This window comes from Gallinula chloropus (assembly GCF_964237585.1).
Source record: "Gallinula chloropus genome assembly, chromosome: 1".
Lineage (NCBI taxonomy): Eukaryota > Metazoa > Chordata > Aves > Gruiformes > Rallidae > Gallinula > Gallinula chloropus.
This window is the reverse complement of record NC_140085.1, coordinates 80,756,859-80,781,138: the sequence shown is the minus strand read 5'-3', so window position 1 is coordinate 80,781,138 and position 24,280 is coordinate 80,756,859. Positions and strand designations below refer to the sequence as shown.

Genomic DNA, 24,280 nt, shown 5'->3' with positions numbered 1-24,280 from the left:
CTGTTTAGACTTCCCTGAGAACTCAACCAGAGAGACCAGTCAAGCTTTTCAGAACACTTAAACCAAAACTAAACCAAACCAAACACTGGAAGAATGGGCACGGCACTCACAGCAATCCATTGTTTTGGTGCATCTGGTTTTCTGAGCTGGCAGGGCAGGGCTTTCAGAGGCTTCTCAAGGAAGCAGTAAATGCTCTGTTGTATGCCTTAATGACAGTCTTTTTCTGTTCATTACCTAATAACCTCTCCATTACAGATTCAACATGTCCTACTATTCCTACTATTTTTATAGGAAAAGAAGTTGCTTTTATCTTTGAGACATTCAGAATTTCAATTTGAGTATCTGTCCTCACCAGAAGCAGCTTTACATAAATCAGGCTGAAATGATTATTCTGACTAAGAAGGATTTTTTTTTCCTTACGTGTAGTCAAAGGTTTTGCTGTTTAGCAAAAAATACCTCCTGTAAGGCACCTTGTTTCTAGACACTTAATATTATTAGTATTAATATTAATTAATATACTTTGTATACACTTAGAAAGCTGGTGTAGTCATCAGTTTCCAAGTCTTGTTTTGGTTTGCCTTTTTTAAATCATCATTGAAACTTGGCAGGTGTTTTTAAAGTAGCAGTTTCCTACTATAAGCTACTGGTTGGGAGTGTTCTGAATCCACTGCTGGGAGTGATTTTCAGCGAATTTCAGATTAGTGACCCTGCCAGGACTGCAGCTGAAGCCAAATGGATGGGTTCTGCTTACTGGAAGACCTTTCAGATGCTGTTTTCATTATTCTGTTAGCAGTTCCCAGTTTCCCCATGTAGGTCACCCTGTAGCATAATGGCTGTAACCTGTCCCGAGGGCGAGTCTGGCCTGTTTGTTGGGAGTGCTTCCTGTTACTAGTGGAAAATTTCTGCATAGGTTGAGGGCAGCAGTTGACTTCTGGAGCTCCTTTTTTAAGTCTGCAGATGCTACCTCAGCAGAATAAGTTGATCCCCACAAGGCTGCTGCACGTGCCATGGACCATCCTTGTTTTCTAGCCAGGAAGGGAAGTCTCCAGTTCTCCTCATAACTTTGCTAGCTCTTCCCTCGAGTCTCAGCGGTTGGGACCAGGAGTGGCCGGGTGCTCTGGTGAGGGACTTCACTCTCGCTTCTCTAGGCAAACATGACGTGGTTTGATAAGCATGCTGGCTGCAGAGAAGCACAAGAGCCCCATCCCAGATCTAAGAACAACTCTGATGTTCTGGTCTGGAGCAGTAGGCTGTCCATTTACAACTAACAAAGCAGACAGAGAAACGCTTACATACACAGCTTATTTACAATCAAATCTAAAGCGTAGGGCTTATGTAAGGCCTCAGGTTATTAAAAATCCTTCCACATGTTCCATCCTGACCTGAATTAATCTGTCTCTGGAAGCTTTGCTTCTGGGTCACATCTGCAGATGAATCAAGAGAATTATCCTAAATATCATTCAGTTTTTATTGCAGCTGCTTTAAAAGGAAGAAAACCAACAACAGCCAGCACCCAAAAACCAGAGAAAAACCCAACCAAACAACAACGTGCAAACTTCAACCAAACAAAATCCTAGCTTTATCCTCTTGACTTTCTGAGTTAACTCTTCATTTAGCTCAAGAAATATTAATCAAGTATCCTAAATAATGCCTATTACTGCCTGGCTTTTCAATTAAAACTTTATGAGCTTTTGATGAAAAAGTAGTGACATTACCTGTTGGCACACGTTAGCTTTCCCCCAGGTTTCTCAGCCTCAGGCAGCCTGTCTCTTCAGGCTTGGAGACTTCTGTCCCCCAGGCACTGGCATGGAAGTTTAACGTCAGTAAAGAGAGAAGGGAGTCAGCCAGGCTTTGTAAGGCTCTGATTTATAGGGAGCCAGCGACTGATAACTCTTCTGAGGTCAGTGCTGTCAGTGTGAGATGGGAAACAATAGATAAATAAAATGCTCGGGCCTCTTAGGCCCCCCCTCTGGCTGAAGGCAGGGTGGGTACACAGCATTGCTACACGGATCAGTGAAGTTGCTGCTTGAGAGGTTGAGGATTGCCTGTATTACCACCCCTTCATTTCCTTACCCTCTCCAGAGCAGCTTATCCTGCACGTTACCCTCAGCAGATGCTCAGGTCTTACCTGTGTGTTGTGAGGAGCACATCCCCAGTCAGAGTGCTCCAGCAAAGCACGTGGCCTCTGAAAAATGCCCCCATACGTGGGGATGACTACAGTACCTAGTGCCAGCTCCGGGCCGGTGGGTGTTTCCTCCCAGTCAGTCAGTCTGTTACCTTGCTGAGGGTCTAGTGTTGCATCATGCTGAGCTACAATACTTTGCTGGGCCTGGGCCACTGCTGGTCCATGTAGTAACTGTGGTGGTATTGGTGTTACGTGTTCATTTTTATCAGGGACAAATCACACGTGGGTCCCCCCCAAAGAACAGCTCTGACTTTCCTTAGGAGAGGACAGGGGGTGGTGGATCGGGAACAGAGCAGCAGCAGGGGCTGAAGGAGTACATATTGAGAGTATCAGGGTGGCTTAAATTTGACTGCAATCCAGCCAGTTGTCCCCATTGACCATAGGTGGCTGCCCGCTCCCTCCCTGCCATGGGCTGCTGAGTCGCTGCTCCCGGGCGCTTGGCTGTGCAGTACCGACTTCAGGGGGACGGAGCCCGCCTGGGTATGGCCCTGGTTGCTGCTATTGTTCCATTTACTACTGAAAAGGCATTTGCTGCAACTGCCAGAGCTCGTGAGCCTGTAGGGGCGGAGCATGGTTTGGGAGTATTGTTTTCCATGCATTATATTGAACCCCTGGCAGGAGCATGGGTGCTCCTTCAGTAAAGGGAAGGGCTGTTGTCAGTTGTGTGCGTCCCTTTCTGGCAGCGTTGGCTCACAGGTGCAGTCTGGTTGGTTGTGGTGTGCTCCCGGTGGGAAATGAGTGGATTCTGATCTGAAGAAGGGTGGGGTTGAGCAGAGAGGAGGGTAATGTGGAGCTTCAGGGGACTGCAGGCTTTACCCCATGTCACTTGGTGGTTTAATTGTTAGTGTCTGCTGCTGGGTGGGGGGAGGAATGCTGTGGTCGCAGGTGTGTCTGTTAGTAGCTTACATCACTGTGAGAGTATTTCCTATGTAACAGCCAGGGAAAAATCTGGATGATCACAGGAACAACGGTGCAACCTCAGGTGAGCGGGCAGCGGGCTGCCTCTCCACCTGCAGTGCAGGGCACTGGAAGCTCACCCCTCTGACCTGCACACTGTTCTCAAGCATCTGCTGGCACAGGGCAGGTCAGTGCTGTGTGTGGAGCCCTGTCCTTACATGCTGGGCAGCAGCTCTGGCCCACACTGCTCACTATTTGCTCTTTTGGGGTCCGGTAACCTGTGCCTTTATGTAAGCTTCTTGGCCTTGCTGTGCCATCGCCCTTACTTTGCAACACTGGCTGCTTCCTCCTAAGTCCTGGAGCTCCATTTGGTTTTCATGGCCTGGGACACATTTGAAAAAACCCTTTGTTCTTCTACTGGAACGTGACTTTCCAGAGGGTGCCGGAATCTTGAATTCACAGTTGCTGCTCGCAGAGCAGAACACACTGTGGGGGTGTGGTGTCTGGTTTTTTACAGACATAATTTTTTATTTCCTTCTGAATCAAGCCTTCATGGAGATCTGTAGGTGCTTAGTGAATGGCTTTGATTGCTTCTATCCTTCCCCTGAGGAATTTGTGTACTGCTTCTCTTCCAATCTAGTTTCTGAACATGTTACTGAGCTGATGCTGCTTCCCATGGCCAAGCAATTTAAAGCCATATGAAGAAAAGTTCATTTTGAAGTGTTCTGTGAGCTTCCTTCACTTGTGTACAAGGATCTTCCAAAACTCCACTGGCTGATAAGATGAGATTTAGATCCCACCCCTGCCAAAACATGCTACAAAATCTTGACCTTCCCAAGTGCTGTCCTGTACCACAGCCTCCACCGTTGTACGAAAGCCTCCAAGAATGGGTCAAGTTCTGCAAAATGGCAAGGTGTTTTGGGGGAGTGGGTAGGGAGACCTCCCTCCCCATATTCAACTTGGGATCCACTGACCCCTTTTCACAAAGCTTACTCATGGAGTAGTAATTTGCCCATGAAAGACTCAGGTGGTGTTGCCCAAAAGCTGCACACGTCTCTCAAGCCCCAGTTCTGCCCGTTAGCCGGGGTCCGTCCACTCCCGCTTCCTTTGCTGTCCATGGCAGTGAGTGCTGTGTCTCCTGGGCATGCCAGCTTGCAGGGGGTTCTATGGTGGATTTTTGTATGTGGGTGAGTGGCCATCCTTCAGCCTTTTAGGGAGGTGAGGAGTTGCAGTGTGTCTGTGGAGAGTCTCTTGTGCCTCCCCGAGAGAGAGGCGCACTGCGGCCGGCCGGGGCGCCGTGAGCTCTGCGCGCTCAGAGTTGGAGACACTGACTGTAGCACCTGAACTCCTCACACACGAGGGACTAAGTGACACCCGTGAGTGTCCAAAGCTGAGATGTCTTTTCCCCCTGCTCTGGAAGCCGGGCACTGGTATCGATCCAGCTCTGCAGCAGCAGCACGAGCAGGTTGCAGCTGCTGGCCCTGCTCCAGGCCTGCTCCGGGCCTGGCCCCGCTCGCACGCTGCGGCGTCTGGGTGGGTCAGGCCGGACACTGATCAAGAGTGAAAACAACTCAGGAAAATAAAGACTGAGTTTGTTTTTATCTTGGATCAGTTCCTGGCACAGACCACTGCGTGAATCCGTAAAAAGTTGTGGAACAACCAAGGAAGTGTCTTGGAATGGGAAACCATTATAGGAGACAGAGGCAGAACCCGACCGCAAATTCACTGGTCTCGGGGAAGATGGGGACAACTGTTTGCTGCTGTGTGCAGAATGGGGCTGGGAGAAAAGGCATGACGTGGATTTTTACTTTCTTTTCTTTTTTCTTTGTGTTCTGGTGGGACTGAACAGGAAAGCTTGGTGGTAATCGATGAAAGTAATTTTTGTTAGGAGCAAGGGAGTGATTGAATCTTTAATGGCTTTACAGACTTTTGCTACATGGCATAGCAAACTTTGAGGGTCCTCTCTGCCTCTGTCTCTTTATTTTTACATTCCTGGTATCACACCCATCTTGGGTTCTTCTGCACTTTTTTCCTTCCCTCTTGTGATTTTCCCTTGAAGCAAATCTCTTCCGCGTTACGCGCTCAGCAGCCCGTGCGTGACTAGGATCAACAGTGCTGCGCTTTCTGTGAGGAAGGGACCAGTCGTTACTCCACACTTGCTGTTTCTCTAGCTGGAGCTCACTGTCTGTGGATTTAGGATGTCTGTAGATTTTTTCCCCATCTAAATAAACCCAAGCAAACCCTGCCAGCATCTTTGGGTGGCTGTGCTCAGCCACTTGCTGTAGGTTAAGTTAAAGTTAGGATGGCGGTCTCGGGGAGTGAATGCATTTAAGAACAGTTACATTTGTGGTTGGTACATGGCTAGAGTCATTGTAGGCCACAGATTGTGGGCACCAAGTAGAAATGCAGGCTTCAGAGAGCACTGACATTGCAATACTGTTAACACAGAGAGGGAGGGAAGCACTGTTAGGTGAAAATGGACCAGCACCAGAGAGCGCTCACAAGAAACAGAAAGGTGGGTGGGAGTCACCTGGGCTCACTACTTGTGTTTGGTTTCTTTTCTCTTTGGGTTCTTGCCCTCTGGTTAGTAATGCCCACAGGGCATATTTTGGGGATGTACATGTCAGGGATAGGAGGAGCTCCCAGCAAAGGTCTTACAAGTGGTCCCATTCTCCAGGAATGGCAGCTGGACCGTCTGGGTTTTGTAACCTCTTCTAAAATGTGGGTCAGGCAGCTGCTGCTCCTGCAGAGGCCTCTCTGCTTTCCACCAGCCCCGCTCAGTTTCCAGGTGTCCCGTTTCTTCCCGTACAGGGAGGTGATGCCGGAGCCGTCGCTCATGGGTCGTGTCGTCCTTTTCTTTCGTAGGGGACAGTCTTTACGTTGGAATCCGAAGAGGAAGAGTACCCTGGGCTCATCGCAGAGGACAGCAATGACATCTACATCCTGACCAGTGACAACTCAGGACAGGTGAGCCCCCCAGAGTCCCCCACCGTGACCACGTCGTGGCAGTCGGAGAGCCTGCCCGTCTCCCTGTCAGCGAGTCAGAGCTGGCACACGGAGAGCCTGCCGGTCTCCCTGGGACCCGAGTCCTGGCAGCAGGTGGCCATGGATCCCGAAGAAGTCAAAAGCCTGGACAGCAACGGAGGGGGTGAAGAAAGGAGTGAAAACAACTCTTCCAACTCAGATATTGTCCACGTGGAGAAGGAGGAGATACCTGAGGGGATTGAGGAAGCGGTGGTGTCGGCCGTTGCTGCAGAGACCGTACAGGTGGCGTTTCCAGAGCCCCCTGCTTCTTTGCAGGAAGCAAAACCTCCAGCTGAGATCGCTGCTGCTGAGAAAGCACATCCCTCTGCACCTGTGCGTGCAAAACAGGAGGAAAAGGGAAAAGCGGCCGAAGAGCTTCTTGAACCTGACATCCCCGTACTGAGCAAACCTGTCCCAAAGTTGGCCCCGCCAGAAGAAAAGGCCGCTCCAGAACCTGAGAAAATACTGCTTCCAGGGGAAAAAAAAGTGGGGAAAGAGGGCCGTTTGGAAGAAATAGAAGAGAAACCCTCGGCTGCTACGGAGGAGAAGCCTATCTTATTGCCGGAAGGGAAATCTATACTGCTGTACGGCGGGGCCGCTGCGGTAGCTATATTAGCTGTGGCGGTGGGAGTAGCGCTGGCGCTTAGGAAAAAGTAATGGAGCTCTCTTGAGGAGGAGGGGGGAGAGAGAAGAGAGCACCACCCAGGTTTTTTTAGTTGTGTTACCTAAAGGTTGAGCTGCCTGCTGTTTAATTGGACATTTGAGTAACTTAAGGGTGATGGGGTGAGGCCGTTCCGTAAGCCTCTGGCTGTGGACAATCATGTTTTTAGTAGAAATGGGGTGGGGACTGGTTTTTCCTGATTAAAGTTACAGGGGTATTTTTAAAAAAAAAAAATTTAAAAAATTCTACAAATTTAAGAACTGAAGTGCAGGTGCTGAAGAAAGGGGGTGCTCGTACTCTTGGAACTGGAACAGAGAATCCCTAGGGGAAGGGGAGAGCCAGCTGCCGCCAACCCCTGGAGATTTTGGCTTGTCAGACTGACCGCTATTGCAGCTGTGCTGTCTCGTCACTTCCCGTCGCGCCCCCTCCCCACCCCCAAGCCCTCCCAAACACACGTTAGCCAACCCGCGGCCTGTAGCGAGAGGCTGGGTCTCCCTTTTGTCTCGGCTTCCTCTCAGGTACAGCACTGCTCCCCCTAACCGCGCAGGTCCTCCTCAGCCCCAGTGGGAGAGTGCTTATTCTTACCTCTTCGCTCACACCGGTTCCGGCCCCTGACACTTACCAGAGCCCCATCCTGTAAAGATGCTGCTGCTCTGTAGCTGTGTTCTCTCCGAGCATCCCCGGCGTCCCTGGGGGAGAGGTGCAGCCTGCGCGGCCCAGGAGGGTGGGAGGGACACACTGCTGTTTGCTGGTTTGAGAATCCATGTGCTCCCTTCCGGCTCATCTCACTCCGCTGCCGCCCTTGAGGTACCAGAGATGCAGAGCTCATGCTGGACACGGCCCCGTGCTGATCGGTACCCTGGTACCAGGGTGTATTCGGCAAAGATGCGGCAACACTACATGGAAGCGAGGCCGGTGCCTCCCGCGCCATTCCGAGGGTGAATGCTGTGCTGTCCCGTGCCACGCTGCAGCCTGCACCATCTCTCCCAGAGTATGTTTAGTCCTACCTTGGTCTTGGCTCTGACCGAATCCCAGATACGTAAGGCAATGGATTCTAGTAACTGAGCAAAGCAGCATTAAACATCTCTCTCTGCCTGTCCCTGAGGTGACCCGGCCTGTTGTTCGGTGCCAGTTCTTTCGCGACGCTGCAGCTGCCATTAGCTAAACCTGCAGTGACAGACGATGAGAGTGTTGCCTCTGCCAGAAAGGAGTCACTCCCTGCTCCTGCAATCACACCGCTTTGGCTGAGCGCCAAGAGACACCTGTTAAGCATCACCACGCGCACTAGTTACATCGGACCCCAGCGCGCGTCTCAGCGCCTGTTTGTAGCCGTACGGCAGCTCTGTGGGCGGGACCGTGGGCTCTTCCAGGCACAGCCACTGATGTGGCTTCTCTGCGGGTTTGTGTGGGGCTGTGGCTGGGGACAGCTGGAGGTGGGTGACAGGGCGGCTGGGCTGGTGGGCGCTTACGGGCAGCTCGCCCTCCGTAGAGCACAAAGACGCAGTACTTTTTACTTTATGTCGGCGTAACCTCGTGAGCCTGTGCGTGAGTAAGTGACCTGAGAACCAAGAGATCTTAGCACACTTGCTATTTTAGGCTATTCTTACTACATTTTCCTATCCCACCCCATCTCAGGATGCTGGGACAGCAGTAAGAACCTGGTGGATTCTGAGAGACTTTCCTGTGTGTGTGTGTGTAAGCTTTTTTGAGAGTGGATTTTTGTTTAATTTTTTTTTTTTTTTAAATCTTCTTGGGTTTTGCTTGTGTGTGTGAAGTTGAATACTGAGAGTAAGGAGTGTCCTGTACGTACTGCTGCTGTGGGCCGAACCCGGGTGCTCTGGAGATAGTGGGACTTTTTACAGGTGCCCGTTGATTGCTCCCTGTGCTGTGTACAACAGGTACCAGGTTGGCCTTAACCCCCACCCCCCCAACCAACCCAGTCACCGTGTCACAAAGTGGAAGCGATTTGATTTCTTGTTCTTTTCACCATTTCCTGGTGCCCTGTGGTACTCTCATGGTTGGGCTCTGTGCCCAGAACGGGTCACCGGGACCCCCTCACGCAGCCCACAGGCAGCGCAGCGGTGGTTGGCAAGCAACACGACCTGTGCGAGTACCTGGGTGTGGCAGGGGGCAAGGGCTGCTGTTCTGCCTCTGCCGGGCGGCCCCTTGCCTGCCCCTTTCTTCTCCAGCCAGTCTTAACCCAGCCTCCAGCCGCTCCTTACTGAAGGAGCTGCGCCTGCCTTTGTCCCCCACCTGTAGCCAGAGGTACCCACATGCACGCTGAAGCAGCAGTGGAGTTTTTGGACCCTGCATAACTTATGTACAAACTGGGGTGGGGGGGGGTGCTAGGTGCTCTTTTAACTGTTCTGCCAGGCATGGTGGTTCAATAGTAGCACGGGAGATGGGTACATGAGAGATGAGACTAAAGCCGCCCTGGCTGGGGAAGAAGGCATGGGTAGCTCAGGGGAGCATGAAATACAGAATGTCTTCCACATGCAGGAGTCAGAAGGTGGCAGTGAGAACAAATGAGTTTCTGTTAAGTGTTTCTCTGGCAGGGCAAAAGCCTTGAGTATCTGGGGTGTTGCTGCGTTTTACTGGTGCATTGGCTGCACCATGTTGGTTGCTTGGGCTCTTCTTGCTACACTTCCCCGTTTAGGGGCTTGCAGATTTGACAAAGCAGCAAGAATTTCTGGCCTCTCCTCCCTCTCCCTGTGTCATCCAGCCCTGACCATGATTTAGATAATTGATCTTGTGTGTCTCTCTTCTCTGGGAACACTTCATTAGCTAAATGGCTGGTCATGGACTTGGATTCTGCTGAATTGGGAGTCCTGTGGCCAGCAAAGGTGGGAAAGCTCAGATGCCGCCTTCTTGCTTACAGACTAGAGTGCCAGGCTGCTCGCTCTGTTACAGGCAGGATGTAGAACATGGAAGGTTGGCTGGTTGGGTGTGTTCCTCCCCCCCCCTTATCTTCAAGTAATCTTAAACTGCAGCATCTAATTACCCCTGCAGGGTAATTAGGTGGGAGAAAGAGAGGTGTGATGCAGCCGCTCTTTAGTGGATCGCTTGCAGCTGGGCAGAGGCAAGGCAGGAGCTATATACTTATGAAAGGGCATATAGAATTACTCTCACTTGTGTTGCTTATCCCCTTCCCAAAAGTGCCTCAATCTGTCCTCAAGTGGCCTGTACCTTAACAAAGTATCTACCTTAGACCCATTCTTTCTCCCCTTTATCCCTGTCTGCAGCACACCCTAACACTGAGACGCTAAAACAGCAGAGGAGTGGAGCTACAGTCAAGTGTTAGATACTTAAGGGCCTGCAGTGCGTAGCGTGCTGAGCAAGGACCTGTCAAGGAAAATCCGGCTTTCACCACAAGGCACAACTTCAATTTCAGTTGTGCTTACTCAGCTCACTTGTAGCTGGGCAAGGGCCTTCTTCAGCAACCATTCCTGGCAGGAGAGGCTTTGAGGCGACTGAAACCCTCTCTTGCATCAAAAGCCTGAACCCCAGGCAAAGCCCCATGTCTGCTCCCACGTAGCCACACAGTGCGAGAGCCTGTGGGACTTCTGCTCTCCTTCTGCAGCCCTTCAGCTTCAGGGGGTTGAAGCTACAGGGCTGGAGGTGGCACAGCAGCACTGAGCTGCCCAGCTGGGCACACACAGAGAGGCAGCTTCGAAACTTCAGCTTCTGGTTCTCATCAGGCTTGGGGAACACCGAGTGGGGATGCTCAGGGTGGTAATCTGGCTGCTGGGAATGACAATAACTTGGATCTAAAATACAAGATCTGGCCCAAGGACACAATCCAGAGCCGGGAAAGAGGCACTTCTGCTCCTTCAGCATGAGTCAGCCAGGCAGCTGCCTGCGCCAGGGACTTGGTGGCTGGCACAGGAGGCCCTTGCCCAGAGCCAGAGGCTGCAGCACATTCTGTTCAGTGCCCCACCTGGCCCTGCACACCAGTTGAACTTCTGGCAGGAGGTGAAGTGCCTGTGGCCATGGTGGGTGCAGTTGGTTGTTCTCTTTGCCTTCTGGAGAGGAAATAAACTATTACAGGCACCCATCCTTGCTGTTTGCCAGGGCTTGATTTTTCTTCTCCTGGCTGGGGGCTGTGCTCAGGCATCTGTGACTCGAGGGGCAGCTGCAAGCTGTGGTGCTGAGGGCTCTTGCATAGGGCAAGGGCTGCTGTTAGGACCCCCCCTTCCTTTCTCTTCACATAGCTCTGACCACAGCTAGGCTAACACTGGGGCTGGTATTTTTAAGCTGAGCACTACTTTCTAATGGCCACAAGTGACAAGTTCCATTAGTGCTGAGCAAGCAAGGGTCTGGTCTCCCTTCACATTAATGACTGTAGTAGCAAAGTACCCTGCAGTCCTAAGCTTTCCCCTGTGCCCCAGCAGCTGCAGCAGCAGGGCCAGTACTACCAAACCCTGTCAGGGACCTGCTCCTATCCTGGCTTCAGAACGTAATTAAACAATAGCAGTGCTTCTGGCAGCAGAGACACAGGAGGCTCCTGCTGCACAGCTGGGGAGGGTAATTACCAGACTCTTTTGCTGTGACAGGCATGGGGGTGGAAGGGTGAACACAGCCCCAGATGCCCTGTCCAGGCAGAGCCCCAGCCTTCAGAATGTCTCATTCCAGGGGTAAAACATGCTGAACATCAACTCATCCCTGTGCATCAGCCCCAAGGGGAGCAGGCATGTGCCAAGGCCCTGCCTGCTCCAGCAGGTTACACAACTGGACAGTGTAACCCAGGAGAACTGGGAGCACTGAGGCACATTATCTCCTCTTCCTGCTGAAGGCAGGTGGGTCATGCCTGCTTGATCTCAGCACTAGCAAAGTTACATGAACAGTGTTGCTCTGACCCCAGGTACATCCCTGTGCTCTACATGCAAGGGCTGTATTGCTGTAGGAAAATAAAAGGAGGGGAGGGGTGTGCATTTGAAAGATTTAAGCTGCACCAACCTGACTGCAGCAGAGCCAGGGCTCGGGCTCACAGCAAGAGTGCTGGGTGTGTAGCTGAAGTCATATGCTGGGCACAGAAGGGGGCAGCTGCAGTGTTACCAATACATCCAGGGGGAGCACAGCATCGCTCAGCTCCACCCCCTTACCTTAAAATCAGTGTCACTTTTCTTCCTCCTCAGAGTTGACCCCCTCTGTGTCTCCGCAAGTAGGCTGACTTGCTTCCCCCAAGCTAGAGGTCTGTGGGTGTGCTGTAGCAGTGGGGGAGCTGCAGTTGGCTTCCAGTAGAAGCTGCATTTGACCTCCCTGCAGTATCTGCAGGGGAGGGAAGGGACACTTGGACAGGAGAAGCTGCGGAGGATGCACCTCACTGCTGTACCTTTAGGGGGTCTCCCCCCATTTTTAACTTGCAGCATGAAGCTAAACCCCACTCAGACCAGAGGAGTGGCACTTGATACGTCACAAATCAAAGACAAATGGAACTGATGCTGAAGCATTAGGGGTATCTTCTGCTGGGCTTCTGCTTGGTGTAAGCAGGCAGTGAGGGACTGAAGGGTTTCACATTCTGTTCAAGAGGCTGCCTGGGGGGGAAAGAGACCCTGACTGGTCCTAAAGTCACCCATGATCCAAGGAAGTGGTCATTTGTTCCTTTTAATATGCAAGCGCAGCCCACTTGGGGAAACTGTCTAAAGCTTCTTGTGCCATTGGGTTAATAAAAGTGTCTCCACCTTTAAAAGAAAGTTATTTCCAGCTTCATTGTTCCAAGTTCAGGTGAAGCAAAGGGGTATGTACATGTTTTCCCTCTGCTAACGGGACACTGCTGTAAGACCATGGCCCCAGGTTGCACTTTAATAAATGGTACAGTTTTCAAAACCCAGGTGTAGCGTGTTTCTGTGCTGCTCCCCTCCCCAGCCTGGTGAAGGCACCAAAGCAGAAAAGCACTTTTACTTACACAAGATTTGCTCATGCAAGGTACTGTCATCTTACACGTTCACCTCTGCCAGCAGCACCCTAAGCAGTAGTAAATCCGAGCAGCACTGGGGTACTTGCACAGAGAAGTGACAACACCAAGAGTCCAGGTGGAAAGTGATACCAGAGCTGTATTGCCATCAGAACTGACAATTTTATTTAAATTAAAAAAAACCCCACAATATTTACACCCTCTCAGAACTTTGAGGCAGCTGGATCACAGGCGAAGCCTTTGCCACCTTGTGCATGGGATTACAGGTGTGTATCAAACAACCTGAGCCCAAGTTCACTGAACCTGAGATGTGAATGTATTACTACTGTAAGAGATGCCAGGTACTCGTCACGATCCAAGGGATCTTTATAGCAAGACATCTGAAAGCTAAACACTCTTCCTCAAGCATATCCAGGTTGTATTATTCCCTGAAAGAGTTTTCCCTGTACCTATCCCTGCCCTTTTCTTTATAGTTTGTCATTCAGTTTTATTTTTCAAGCAGCAGGGATTTATGGCATTTTTTACTTCAGCCTTCCCTGGCTCCCCAAACACCCATACACCTCTGGGGTCATCTCCTTTTCCCACCAGCTCCCCCCTAAATAGACCTGATTGTTCCCCCCCCCCCTCAACGACCTGTGCCCACTGAGGCTTTCCTGGGAAGAATTAGCAGCCAGCGTGGCTCAGCTGCAGGGCTGGGAAGACAGTAACTAAAGCAAAATGCTACAGCTCATCACAAAGATTACTGAGAAGGCAGGCTCCATGCCCATGGCTCTTCCTCTGGAGGCACAGGCCAGGCAGGGTCTGCAGGAAGTCTGCTACTGCTAAGACAATAAAAAGAAGAAAGCTACTGTAAAATGAGAGAGGCCAAGCACTACTCCTTAACCTGGCAGAGCTGGCACACTGCTCCCTACCATTATTGCTGTGCTAGTCTACAAAAGCCTATCTATGCAGCTCTGCCTTGGCTTTCACAGCTGTATCTAGAAGTTAAGATCAGGACAAGAGTAAAAAGTCTTTGGGAGTCCACGTGCTCCACACCGAGGGCTGGGGAGCTCACTCACGCAGCTGCGGGAGAGAGAAAGAGCCAGAGTTAGCAGCAGAGCCCAGTGCCTGCCCACCCCAGGCCTGGCAGCAGCGCCTCTGCCAGCCCCAGCACCACCAGCCCTGTGGCAGCTCTGCCACCTGCTGTGCCACAGCTGCCACCACCCCTGACCCCTCAGTGCTAGCAGCAGGCAGAAGGGTGGCACCAGCAGGCCCTGGTGCCCAGCTCTCCCTCTCCCCACACTGGGGTGGCTGGGCAGCCCTCAGCCTGCCCACCCAGTGCTGCACTGTGGGCCAGCCTCACACACCAGTGACAGGGTATTGAGGTAGTTTAGCTCAGGGGTGACAAGTTGAGTGACAGGGAGGACAGTGCCAAGTGACACTGCACAGTGACACTGTGTCTTGCTGCCAGGCAGAGGACAAGGCGTTGCAAGAGGCAGCTGCCCAGTCTTGTGACACAGGGAGAGTGGGGCCCCTCTGCAGGTCGCTGCCAGCAGTGTCTGTGGCAAGGATGCAGCGCAGGGGTACCCCACAGACCTGCAGCACCCCACATCTGGGTTGCCACTACTCCACATGGTGGTAAGGTCAGAGTCCTGACCACTCTTAAATCTCATTCCCAAGTACCACCTGCTCCCAGTACACACGTGTATGCCTGTGCGCTCACAGATGGGGGGATTTCTTCCTCCCCTCCCAACAGGTCAGGGGCAGAAGCTGGGGCCAGATGCCCTATGGCCTCACCCCAGACTGACTGCTAGCCCCACCTATGCCTCCGCTCCAGCTGAGAACAAGGATGACCTGAGGTCAGGCTCTCCTTGAGGGCATGATTAACCTGCATCTGATCTACACAGCAGGGGGAATAGGAGCAATCACATCTCTTCCTACAGAGTAAGTGTGCTCTTTTCACTGGCCACCATGAGAATGGGGCAAGCAGAAGCTGTGACACATGCCCCTCAAGCCCCCCCTCCCTCAGCACATGACTCTTCAGTGCTCTGCAGGGACTGACATCCCCTTCTGGCCAAACCTCCAGAGCCCCACAGGGAACCCTGCAGGCACCAGGCAGCTCAGAGCACAGCCAGCCCCCGGGAATGTTTGTGCCAGCGAAGAGTCTGGCTGTGATTCAGGGCTGGCTGTTTGGTGGCACTCACCATTCTGACAATGTAGTTGTGGAACTGCTGGTTGATGTAGTTCACGGTAGTGCTGAAGACACGCTGTAGGAGGGAGGGCATGGTATTTGCAATTTTTTTAGTTAAGACCATTGCTAGCACCAACATTGCCTTCTCCTGCTCCATGTCCGAGGGGATGGCACGTGCAAGCCTTTCCACCGCCTCTGACATGCGCTGGGTTATCTCCTGTGTGGAAGGAAGGAAGAGAGATCTCAGTGTAACAGCTGTGGGAGAAAGGGGTCTCAGCACAGCCTGCCAGCATGCTGCTGGCAATCGCTGTCCTGCTCTAACACCTCCCAGGACTCTGCTCCCCTTCCTCCCAGGCACAGCACCCAGCCTGGTGATACGGATGGCTGAGCTCAGCCACTCACTCAAGACAAAGAGAAAGGGAGACAACACACAGATCTCTGGAAAATTTAGATACCACCTTATGCATTTAGGGTGCAACAGCCCCCCTGCTCCCCAAGGGTCTGCAGCTAGCCTGCCAAGTCCTGAAATGGCACAGGAATCCCGGGGCTCCCAGCAAAGGGCAACCCACCTCAAGCCCAGGGAAGAACAGGGTACAAACTTAGATGGGGACTGGCAAGAAGGCAGAGGAGTTTCACAGAAAAGCCTTCAGCACAGAGGCAGGTGGTGGAAGAGAAGGTGTCCAGGCATGAAACACTGCCTTGCTCCTGAGAGCAGTGGAAGGCAGCTTGCCAAAAGGCACAGTGTGCACAGGCACACACTAAGCTATGTTACTGGTAGGAGAAAGCAAGGCCTGCCTGGTCAGGAGTCTGGTTTGTTCAGTCTTATCAAAGACTGAATGGTTGGCATCACATCAGGAGGCCTGAAACTTAACTTGGTGGAGAACAAGACAGAAGTGGAGAATGGTCAGACGTTGCTGGCATCAGTCTGTGCAGGGTATAAACCCTATTAGAAAAACCCATGCTACAAAGCCAAAGAAGATTGTTTGAAGTCATTAAATCCTGCCTTTGCAGCAAGAAGATGAACCCTCAATTCCAAGGCAACATTAACTTGTAGAGCATAGGAAACTTCACCACAGGCAGAGAAAGCTGAACAAGCCAGAGAGCCCCAGTTATCTTGAAGATGCCAGAAAGGCTGTGGAAGCAAAACCATGGTTCTTGATCCATATTTGGATCCAACCCTTAGAAAGAAAAAGAGAGGTATGTCAAACAGAAGGGACCTCAAGCTCTGCTTCCTTTGCAGAGCAGTGAAACATGTTAGATGCTGGGCCAGGGTCTACATCACATCTATTGTTAGGAGAACAGCTGCATCAGAGGTGGAGATACCACCTAGAGAGGCCTTCAGAGCAGGCCACAACCCACGGCTACTCCCAACACTGACAGCCTGAGCACTAAACAGTCAGGGCACCAGCAAAGGGTCTTACTACTTGCCATCTCTTCAGTGTTCAGTAACAAGCACAAGTCAAGCTCCTGGCACTAACACTGCCCACATGATGAGCTACAGACATGCAGAACTCAAAGTCCAAAGATCTTAAGTACAAATACTAAGCCTTACCCAGACAATTGATTTTCCCAGATAAGGTAGTGGGCCGACACAATGAGGACAGAGTGCCTCTGAAAGTCAATCTCCACAGATACCCAGTTCCTGCAGGAAGGAGATGAGCCCAAGGAATCCAATCTGAAGGGCAACAGCTGCCACAGGACACAGCATGCCCTCTAACCTATCTTTAAAGGTAAGGATTGGGTTGAACTTTAAGGTTGCAGCAATTAAAGCAGCAGACTAGCAAAGACGCAGATGTTGCCAGCCTGTGGCTTCAGAGTCACAGCAGGAAGGATTCACAGCATGTAAAAGGGGGACAGGTTGCTTTTCACTCACCTCTGCAGACAGATTCTCATTCAGAAAGTGCTGCACTAGGTCATTCACTGCTCTTGCTTGGATTTCACTATCCAACTGGTCCCCGATCTCCGCGAGCTGAGCGGCAATGATCCGGACAACTTCATTCACCTCTGCGTCGGACACTGCCGGCACACACAGGAGGCCGGTCACAGGCTGCAGTCAGGCCAGGCTCAGTGCAGGTGAGCTCACCCAGAGCACCCTGTCCCTCTCCATTAACAGCCTCCTCCCCAGCCCATCCCCAGGCACAGCACACTCACCACAGCTATACACACTACAGCTCCCTTGCGTGCACTCAGCTGATTTACTACCCTGTGCAACCAGGGTGTGCTTTATCTGTAGTTTAGGTGAAGCACAGCCTCACCCTGCCCAAAAGAGCCACTACAGGGAGGTTAGAACACCTCCAACCAAAAGAGGACAGCTACAGCCAACACCCTGTCTAGAGAAGGGAAGTGAGAGCACATCATGATTTTTCTGTGACTACTGGCAGGAATAGAGCATCTTCTAGAGTCACCAAATGGTTTGGGTTGGAAGGGACCTCAAAGGTCATCTAGTCCAACTCCTCTGCAATGAGCAGGGGTATCTTCAACTAGATCAGGTTGCTCAGAGCCCCATCCAACCTGGCCTTGAACACTGCCAGGAATGGGGCAACTACCAGGTCTGGGCAACCTGTTCCAGTGTCTCACCACCCCCATTGTAAAGAAGGCCACCTTAACATCTAGTCTAAGCCTACCCTCCTTTAGTTGAAAAGCATTACCCCTTGCTGTATCTCCTGCTGGAAAAGCTTCCCATTGTCACACGGGCACAAGACCTATACAGGTCTGTATGAGGGAGGGCTATTTGCTCATCCTCACCCTGCTTAGGTTGAGGTGAATGTGTCAGCTGACACATCCTGGTGAATGGGCAACAGCCACCCCGTAGATGGCTAGTGGAGCTGTAACAGTACCAAAAAGTTTCCACCACAGTGGTACAGCAGAAGGGGATTCACGCAGTACCAGCACAGGAGTTGTTCCAAAATCTTAGCCCAAGTGTTCATATTCCCTGAGAAGCAGTGAGGCCCAGCATCACATTCCTTTAGGCTGAGGACAGTGAGCATCAGCACCAGCTTTGTCAGCCTTGTCTGATGTGCTGCAGGCAGAGCTGCTACAGGATGTGTGCTCTAGAAACCCCAGGGAAGATGAGGCACCAGGCATTTGCTGCCTTATCTAAAATTCCAACCAGCACCACCATCAGCCACACTGAAGTTTCTCAATGGAGAAAACACTACTCCTCTGAACAAGACCAAGATGGGAAAAGGGGAAGGAAGTCACCACTTCCAGAGAAGCATGTAGGAAGGAGAGAAGAGCACTCACCTGGCTCACCATTCTGCAAGTGGCCACTTCGATTGCCATCAGTCTGAAGTTCCACCTCCTCATCATCACAGTAGCTGTCTTTCAGGAGAAACACACCCCCCTGGCCTTGCAGAGACTGCAGCTGGTCTCTGAACTTGCAGTCAGGGGATGCCTCCAGGAAGCTGTACAACAGTGCGTGCTCCATCTGGACAGATCTGTTGATCTTCAACACAAGAAAGTCTGTTAAGCCCACACCCAGGAAAAGCCTCAATCAAGAGGTCTACAAATATGCTGTTTTCCAACCCTGAACTCATTCTTCTGGCCTCCTTTGGGCATCCTGGACAGCACTACCCAGGGAGCCCACAGGGCTTCAGCAAATGGACACTAACTCCTGGATGTGTGCCCACACAGAGAAGGTGAATGGTAGATGACTTCTACAAGCCTGTGGTAGAAAAAGCCAGCTCACCTTCTCACACTTCCAGCTGTAGCAGTGACAGAAACCTTAAAGCTCCCCTTTTAAAAACAGGCAGGTATTCACCAAAACCCACCCACTTCCTCTACCTAAGACATCTATGCTTGGAAGGTTTTTACCCTTGTGTTAGGGAGTTGGACATCGTACACCCTGAGCATAATGAAGCCAGCAGCTCCCCATTTAAAGGTAATCAGAGCACAGCAGTAACAAGGTGGGAAACAGATAGCATAACCCTGCAAAAAACCCTAGGGTTCATATTTCTCCTCCTTCAAAGGGATCAAGACTAGCTCCATAATAAACCTGTAGAGCCAAGCAGCTGCTTACAATAGTGACAGTGAGATGGCAGGTCGCTGGTGTCAGTACCATCTACACCAGCACATTCACCCCCAGTAAACAGGCACAGGCTGCCTCAGCAGCCACACACCCTGCACCCTCCAGCAAGAGGCACAAAGCACCCAGATTAGTTAGACTGGGGAAGTCTGCAAGGCAGGCAGACTGATGGGAGCAAGAGAGGCTCCATGTTCTAGTGGGCCCATAACCAAGGCCTCTCTGGAAGAGTCTCCAATAATTTTAGTTAAGCAGCTGAGAGAGCAGGATGCCATGTAAGCACAGAAATAAAGTGAGAAAGAGTCGTTACTCTGGCATGTAGACTGTTTCCCTACAAGAAAACACTTAGGCATCATTGGAACTACAGAGAATGAAGGCTGAAGTAGAATGGATTCTCTTGCCAGCTGCATAGGAAATCAGTACACATCCAGGATGAACTTGGCAATATAAAGGGAGTTTCAGTTACCTCTTACAGGTGGTGTTGCAAGGCTCCACTCCCTCTCTCATAACCATATCAGTAATATCACACGAGACCCATATTGCCTAGGCAACAGCAGCAGATTTGGGACAAATGCATAAGAGTAATTAAGGACAGGTTGTTTACTTGAGAGAAGACTGATCAGAGAAAGGGAGGAACAGAGACAACAAAGGAAGAAAGTGCAGACATGGGAGGAAAGAGACTAAGGTATATGAGCAGTCAGAGATAAACAGAAGGCACATCTTTCATCACCTGAGTAGTGAAACCCACTGGTAACCCAAGCTCAGACACCAGTGATGATCCCCTTGAACAACCCACTGGACTAGTCATCAGGTTCGTATTCAAAAAAAGCTTGTGGGAGGGCAGAGCAAAGAGGGTTGTAACTGTACCCTAACACTAGGTGGGGCGAGGAGGACGTTAGACATTTCAGTAGCAGTTTAATGTAGTAAACAATAGCTTTGGAATGGTGATTAATATAGCATAGAACAATAAGCTGTTCACAGTGGTGTCCATTAATTTGATTTTTAATTTATTAGTTTTAGCTGCTTTTAGCTTAAACATATTAAGTCTCTTCAACAGCTACATCTCCAGCCTGCAGTTTTAAGGGAGGAGTACCAGAGTGCAGGTAACACAGAAGCTGACATAACTACCCTTTTTGTCTGTATCCAGGATGGAGGGCAGCAGCACTGTGACCCTGCAGGAACTCTGAGGACAATGAGAAAGACAATCCAGCACTCTGAGGCATGTCACAAAAGCACACCAGAAAACCCCTGGCCATTGTGACCTGCTCACTTCAGCCATGTTTGACACTAACCTGCTCCATGATGGCTTCAGGGACAGAGCAGCTCCTAACACCCTCTGCTTCAGACCAGAGGTCCGTGCCCTGCAAAAGTGAGAGAGAAGAATGAAGGGAAAGAAACCCCCATAAACCCACATCTTGCAGCAGCACTCAAGGGCCACAGCTCTCCAAGTGACCTGCCTAGTGATGCACACCTATTTCTGGTGGGTGCTGCCTATCACACGCTGGTAGTCATAAAAACAGCCAAGCAAAACCACAACTGCTCAAGCAAGAAGGGCTCTGTTTGCATGAGGGGCATGAAATGCCTTCCTGCCAGACACATGGAAGACAGTGGAGCACCATGACCTACAAAGAGGGCTTTAAAGCCAAGAGGTGGTTCCAGGAAAGGGAGGGACAGCCTTCCATAGTGCCAGAGGCTGGAATGGAAAGCAGTGTTATCTCAGGGGAGTTCTTGGGAGCTGCCTGCATCTGCATGCACAGCAGCACGTTCTGAAGTGAAACACACAGATGACACTGCGACACATCTGCAGGACTGCAGGTGTGACTCCCCCACTCCACATGCAGGGACACATGTGTCTACTCAGGCCTATTTCAACACCTTCTCTACAAATATCTAGAGATTGATAAAGTTGGATCAAGTGCCAAAGGCAGGAGGACAACTTCCCTAAGACTCCAGAAGGCCTATTAGGAAGAAGGGAGAAAACAGGACCAGGTCATGAGCTCCTCTGCTCCCCTGGAACACGCTCAGGGCTGACAACCCTTTGCCTGCCTTGTGGCTGGGCAGTGCTCAAGGGCAGAAGCATGCAGGGAGGGTGGAGAGCATGATACAGAGGGTGACCTCCCTTACCAACCAAAAAAGGGAGCTGCTCAAGCAGCCAGACCAGCAGCCCAAATACTCTCATCTGGGACAGGAAGTCCCAGAACAAGAAAGGTGCAAGAGCAGCATGGCAAGCACTGATAACACAAAGCTGCCTAACACATGCCAAGGCAGGAAGGCAAGAATCCTGCTTGTGAACTTTGCATTTGCTGCCTTAGATGCACCAGTCTTAAATGCACACAGCAGCCTGTGGTGCAAGCTGGCTTGGAGGGCTGGGCCTGGCTGGAAGGGGCACTACCTCCCCATGAGAACTTCTTCACCCAGGGCAATAAACCTGGCTGCTGCACAGGTCTCTTCCGACCAAAAGTGGGGTGTGAAAGCACCAAGGAGTCCAAACAGATGTTCTGCTAGCCATCAGAGACCTGGTAACACAGTACCTGTTCGTGCTAACAATGCCTCACAGCTGTGTTTTAAATAGCTATGTGTGCTCATGGAAAAGAGGGAGGAAGTGAAAGCAGAAATAAATGTAAACTCTGAAGGAAACCACAGCAACAATTTCAAGTGACCATGAATTTCCTAGGTTTTTAAAGGCTCTCAGAAGTCCCCAAGACCAAAATATCACCTCAAACACGTCTGAAACATAGAATAGCTCACAGGTAGATTCTTAACCATGAGGTCTTATTTTCATTGAGTTGTTACATCAGAATAACAGCTTCCTACAACACAGGCTTAGCCTTTACTACTTGTGTTTGTCCCTGTTCTGTTCAAATCCCTATTGCTGCTACTCACCTGTAGTGTAAAGAGTGGGCTGCCTGGGGAGAGTGCAGTCCTCTGTCCTCTTCTCTGGGACCTGACAGGGCTCTGAAACAGGTCAGGGTGACCCTTCTCCTGGGCTTGACTTCTCTGGAGGAGAGACAAATGTTAGTTCAGGTTGGAGAACTTCAGATAGAATCCCCAAATTGAGGAATGTGGGGATTTAGCGTTGAGTCCTCTCTAGGTCCTGTGGCAGGCCCTTGGCTTTGCACAAACTACATCAGCAACATTTGTGCAGGCTAGGCAGAGCCCCAGCCTGCACTTTTTTCTTGTACAAAATTTCTTTTCAATTCCAAGTAATTTGGCCCAAACCTAAGATTTTCATGTTACAGCTAGTAAATGGGATATCCTCTGGTAAGTCCTGCTGAGTTAAACACCACTTCCTGAGCCATCATGGCTTAGACCACAAGAAACCTGAAGCAGTAACAAGCTTCTACTACCCACAACCCATTTGCCTTAGAACTCAAACTTCTTGAGGTCTCAGCTCTAATCTATCCCAAAAGCTTCATGTGGGACCACAGCATTGCTCTAGAGCTGGTCAAACCCATGCTGGCTAATTTGGGCTGGCAATAGCAAGCCAACTTTAACATGAGTGCCAGCCAAATAGATCTCCCCATCTTTCAGACTGCACCCTGTGTTCACACCATGCTACATACATGGAGGGGCAGATGTTCTCCCTCATTTCAGATGGGGGTGTGATGCAACACAAGCTGCTACAGCTGCAAGTTGCACACAAGTGGCCAGATGTGCTGGTGAAAATAACTGAGTAGCACCACAGAAACCTTACAGCAAAGCCTCTTCCACCAAAACCTACCTGAACTGTGCTAGCATGACCTACTTTTTCCTCACTGGTGAGAGTTCCAGTAAATTGCTTATTTGACTGTTCACCTCGTTCTGCAGCAACTAAAAACCATCAGCCTGCAGAGCGACCAATGTAGCCTGTCTTATAGCAAAGGGATGGAAGAGAAAAATCAAGATACTTCCTTGGACATTTGCCACCTGCCACATCTTCCCAAGGAAAACTCAGTGTGGCCTCAAAACCTGGATTCCCTACACTCTTCTGTCACCCTACTTCACAGTGCCAGGGAACTGAAGTGGTTCAGTCCAAACACTCAAGCAAGAGGCAACACTATTGCCTTCAAAGAAGAGGCACAGACCATTCCAGGAAGGGAGGCACACTGCCCTATTCCCAAAGCAGAAAATACAAGTCAAACAAAAAAGATCCCCATCTATTCTGGGTGTGCCCACACAGCTCAGCTCAGAACAGCTGGGCACAGCAGCCTGGCACAGGGCTGTGCAAGTACATCATCCCTGCTGGCTTACTGTGCTGAGGGGAAGCTGTACAGGAAGCTTGAGCCTGTCTGCCTCTGCACGTCCCTGGCGCCGATTCCTGGAAGTGTGCAGGAAAGGAACAACACCTGGCTGTAGCTCTACACACCCAAGCACTGAGTTCTGAAAGCCAAGAGAGGCAAAAGGCTACACACTGGTGATGGCAGAAAGGTCCTCTCCAGGTGCTGGGTGCCCCACACCGGCAAAACACCTGGATAAGAGCCTAAATGTAGACAGAGAGGGGCTAAGCAGCCCCCTGACCTGCCAGGGTACCTGCTGAACCCAGAGGTGGTAATGGGTGTGCAGGGGAAGGTACCTGCAAAACATGGGGGTTCATCTCAGCTCCATGGAGTTCATCTCTCCTCAGGGCAGGTCCACAGAAATAGAGACAATGAAACATAAAAATCACCCACCACAGTTGCAAATTGGTTTGCCCATTGCTGCACATGGGCAGAGATAAGAACTGCCAGGAAGACAGAAAGAAAAACAAGAAAAACCCCACTGCACTCTGAAGTACTTACATGGTAAAAGTAAGACAAGGAAGCTTGAAGACAATCATTTCATGAACTCTTCCCTTAATCAAAGGCTCACCACCCAAACAGGGAAAGTCCCTGAGGGGTTCCAACCCTCAGCTAATTAAGTTCTGCTTGGGTGGTCAAAACCACACCTGAGAACAGGAAAAAGGTTTTCTCTCACACCACAAAACGGCTCCCTACTGCTGCAATACAGGGCCAATTATTTATTTTGGTTAACTATCAATTGCAGATGCCTCAAGTTTTAGACAACTACCTTGAATCAATGCAAAGGGTTTCTATAAACACAAAGCTCCTCCTCATATTCAGTAGTGGAATCTCAAAGAGTGAACCCTTAAGGAGCAGACCCCAGTCAAGTATAAATATACTGAAAACCTAAAACTATCAGGATTCCAGGATCTTCATGATTAAGATTCCGATTAAGACATTCTAGTGGATAAGAAAAGGTATTTTGTATTGGGTGAAAAGAATCCTTAGCTGGACAATGAGAAAAGATGGAGATAAAGGCTACAAGTACCACCTGCATTCAGAGTGAAACCAGATCATTTGCAAAGGTCACTTCAGGGCTGAAGTCTTGGGTAAAAAAATTGAGTGTATTTTTAAAAAAAAAAAAACCTGAAATGCCAATTAGTTTTAATA

The 24,280-nt window shown here is 50.5% G+C and overlaps 2 protein-coding genes across 2 annotated transcripts in view; one reads left to right on the top strand and one right to left on the bottom strand.

Annotated features, from left to right (window-relative positions):
- The window catches only part of BCL2L13 (BCL2 like 13), a gene marked incomplete at its 5' end in the record, with an annotated part of 34,169 nt that extends 26,056 nt beyond the window's left edge, over positions 1-8,113 (top strand). The window contains one exon of the mRNA XM_084266368.1: positions 5,948-8,113. Within this exon, the coding sequence (XP_084122494.1) occupies positions 5,948-6,763 (816 nt within the window). The 3' untranslated portion in view covers positions 6,764-8,113. The remainder of the gene's footprint in view (positions 1-5,947) is intronic.
- Positions 8,114-13,340: 5,227 nt separating this feature from the next.
- On the bottom strand, positions 13,341-21,864 carry BID (BH3 interacting domain death agonist). Its single transcript, XM_084266379.1, has 6 exons — positions 21,756-21,864; positions 20,165-20,233; positions 18,095-18,296; positions 16,725-16,867; positions 14,865-15,068; positions 13,341-13,743 (listed from the first exon to the last, which is right to left on the bottom strand). The coding sequence occupies exons 2-6, from the start codon at positions 20,171-20,173 to the stop codon at positions 13,732-13,734; spliced, it is 570 nt and encodes a 189-aa protein (XP_084122505.1). The 5' UTR covers positions 20,174-20,233; positions 21,756-21,864; the 3' UTR covers positions 13,341-13,731.
- Between the last annotated feature and the right edge of the window lie 2,416 nt (positions 21,865-24,280).

What these genes read in the sequence shown, in the direction of transcription:
- BID (XM_084266379.1), bottom strand. An exon ending in CTTGCAGAATGGTGAGCCAG is followed by an intron (nt 16,868 to 18,094) that starts GTGAGTGCTCTT and finishes GTGTGCCGGCAG; the next exon opens with TGTCCGACGCAGAGGTGAAT. An exon ending in ATGAGAATCTGTCTGCAGAG is followed by an intron (nt 15,069 to 16,724) that starts GTGAGTGAAAAG and finishes CCTTCCACACAG; the next exon opens with GAGATAACCCAGCGCATGTC.